Genomic DNA, 3,028 nt, shown 5'->3' on the forward strand with positions numbered 1-3,028 from the left:
CACACCAGCCCTCACTCTCTCGGTCTCTCTCACACACCAGCCCTCACTCTCTCGGTCTCTCTCACACGCCAGCCCTCACTCACTCACTCACTCACTTATTCACTTTCTCTCTCTCTCTCTCTCTCTCTCTCTCTCACACACACACACACCAGTCCTCCCTCCCTTGCTCCCTCACTCACTCACTCACTCACTCACACACACCAGCCCTCCCTCCCTCCCTCGCTCCCTCACTCACTCACTCCCTCATTCACTCACTTACTCACTCACTCACACACACCAGCCCTCCCTCACTCACTCATTCACTCTCTCACACACACCAGCCCCCCCTCCCTCCCTCCCTCACTCACTCTCTCACACACACCAGCACACCCCTGAAGGGAAGCGTCCTGGCTAGAAGCCAGCCAAGAGCCGGTAGTTAGAAGGAGACCATTGCAACATGAGCAATTTGAAGACAGAGCCCTGAAGTCTGTCTCTCCTTGGTTAATGTTCTACTGATTGACCGTTTGGGTGGGAAAGCAAAACTCAAAAGAAAGCCGTGTGAAACCTTTAGTCCTGTATATCTTAGTTGGTGCCTGTGCACACACTTGCAATGGCATGATCACATACACCCTACTAAAATATAATGTATTGTACTTTGATAAAATCATCTGATGAAGTGGTGTGTATTATTATTGGTATTATGAACTACTTACGTCCCTTGCCAACAGATTCTGTAGTGTGTTAACCTGTAGTAATCTGAGAGGGACTTCCAGGGAACACTTATGATAGTCCTGGATGCTCCCGTGCATACCCAGCATCTCATCACTGAGGAATACGACAAAGTAAAGGCATTAAGAACAGGAAACGTACAGGAAGACACAGTAACAGCAGACATGAAGAATATCACACAGGAAGTAACAGCAGACATGAAGAATATCACACAGGAAGTAACAGCAGACATGAAGAATATCACACAGGAAGTAACAGCAGACATGAAGAATATCACACAGGAAGTAACAGCAGACAGGAAGACTATCACACAGTAACAGCAGACGGGAAGAATATCACACAGGAAGTAACAGCAGAAATGAAGAATATGACACAGGAAGTAACAGCAGACATGAAGAATATCAAACAGTAAGTAACAGCAGACATGAAGATTATCACACAGGAAGTAACAGCAGACATGAAGAATATCACACAGGAAGTAACAGCAGACATGAAGAATATCACACAGGAAGTAACAGCAGACATGAAGAATATCACACAGGAAGTAACAGCAGACATGAAGAATATCACAGCAGGAAGTAACAGCAGACATGAAGAATATCACACAGGAAGTAACAGCAGACATGAAGATTATTACACAGGAAGTAACAGCAGACAACGAATATCACACAGTAACAGCAGACATGAAGAATATCACACAGGAAGTAACAGCAGACATGAAGAATATCACACAGGAAGTAACAGCAGACATGAAGAATATCACATAGTAACAGCAGACATGAAGAATATCACACAGGAAGTAACAGCAGACATGAAGAATATCACACAGGAAGTAAAAAGCAGACATGAGAATATCACACAGGAAGTAACGGCAGACAACAAATATCTCACAGTAACAGCAGACATGAAAAATATCACACAGGAAGTAACAGCAGACATGAAGAATATCACACAGGAAGTAAAAGCAGACATGAAGAATATCACACAGGAAGTAACGGCAGACAACGAATATCTCACAGTAACAGCAGACATGAAAAATATCACACAGGAAGTAACAGCAGACAGGAAGAATATCACACAGGAAGTAAAAGCAGACATGAAAGAATATCACACAGGAAGTAAAAGCAGACATGAAGAATATCACACAGCAAGTAACAGCAGACATGAAGAATATCACACAGGAAGTAACAGCAGACAGGAAGAATATCCGCTGAAGCGTTAGTGTGCAGGGAGAGATACCAAACAAAGAGGACTTGTCCTCTCACTTGGAAATAGGTCAAGGCCAGGAGGGTAGAGTTGCCTGAGGGCTAGAGAGGGTAAAGGCTGGTTATAAACGACAATATCGAGACAATTAGAACGCTACAAATGTCGCTGTCAAAACCACATTTACATTTTATACTCCGGTGGAACGTCTATAGACGGGACAGATCTGTCTCCGTTGTCATGGTTACCCGACTGACAAAAAAAAAAACGTATACCATTCTCCAGCGGAATGCACTGCTTTTATTTCGTCACACTCACAACCATAAGATATTTTCTGTTAGCTCGACATTAACTTGTAAATAATTATCTGTTGTGAGTTTATTTTTCCTCTAATATTAAATAAACATTTGGTAAAGTTAAGACATTGAACTGGCTAGCCAGCTAGCTATGTATTGTCAGCTATGATATGGTCCTTATTTGAACTGGCTAGCCAGCTAGCTATGTATTGTCAGCTATGATATGGTCCTTATTTGAACTGGCTAGCCAGCTAGCTATGTATTGTCAGCTATGATATGGTCCTTATTTGAACTGGCTAGCCAGCTAGCTATGTAGGTAGCTAACGAGCTTGAAATGGACCAAAACATTGTCTAGAAAGTTTATTTGAGTTGTTGCTAGATTGACATCTAGTAAATTCATTTTTAAACGGATGGGCTGCTGTTAAAATACACCAGCTATGCTATTTTGGACCACCAGGCTGTTAACGCAGCCTGTCGTTTCTGTGTCTATACTTTTTTCATAACGATGTCGGGATGACAACAGAATGTTCACGATGTCACTGGCGACAACAGAATGTTCGTGATGTCACGGCGACAACAGAATGTTCGTGATGTCACGGCGACAACAGGAATGTTCACGATGTCACGGCGACAACAGAATGTTCACGATGTCACGGCGACAACAGAATGTTCACGATGTCACGGCGGCAACAGAATGTTCACGAGTCACGGCGACAACGAATGTTCACGATGTCACCGGCGACAACAGAATGGGTCACGATGTCACGGCGGCAACAGAATGTTCAGCCGATGTTCACGGCGACAACAGAATGTTCACGATG

The 3,028-nt window shown here is 43.5% G+C and overlaps 1 protein-coding gene across 1 annotated transcript in view; it reads right to left on the minus strand.

The window, feature by feature from the left end:
- Positions 1-1,037, minus strand: part of pik3c2g (phosphatidylinositol-4-phosphate 3-kinase catalytic subunit type 2 gamma) — a 52,864-nt gene extending 51,827 nt beyond the window's left edge. The window contains exon 1 of the mRNA XM_031801922.1: positions 693-1,037. Within this exon, the coding sequence (XP_031657782.1) occupies positions 693-797 (105 nt within the window). The 5' untranslated portion in view covers positions 798-1,037. The remainder of the gene's footprint in view (positions 1-692) is intronic.
- Positions 1,038-3,028: the final 1,991 nt, after the last annotated feature.

The sequence above is a fragment of the Oncorhynchus kisutch genome, linkage group LG22 (genome assembly GCF_002021735.2).
Source record: "Oncorhynchus kisutch isolate 150728-3 linkage group LG22, Okis_V2, whole genome shotgun sequence".
Taxonomy (NCBI): domain Eukaryota; kingdom Metazoa; phylum Chordata; class Actinopteri; order Salmoniformes; family Salmonidae; genus Oncorhynchus; species Oncorhynchus kisutch.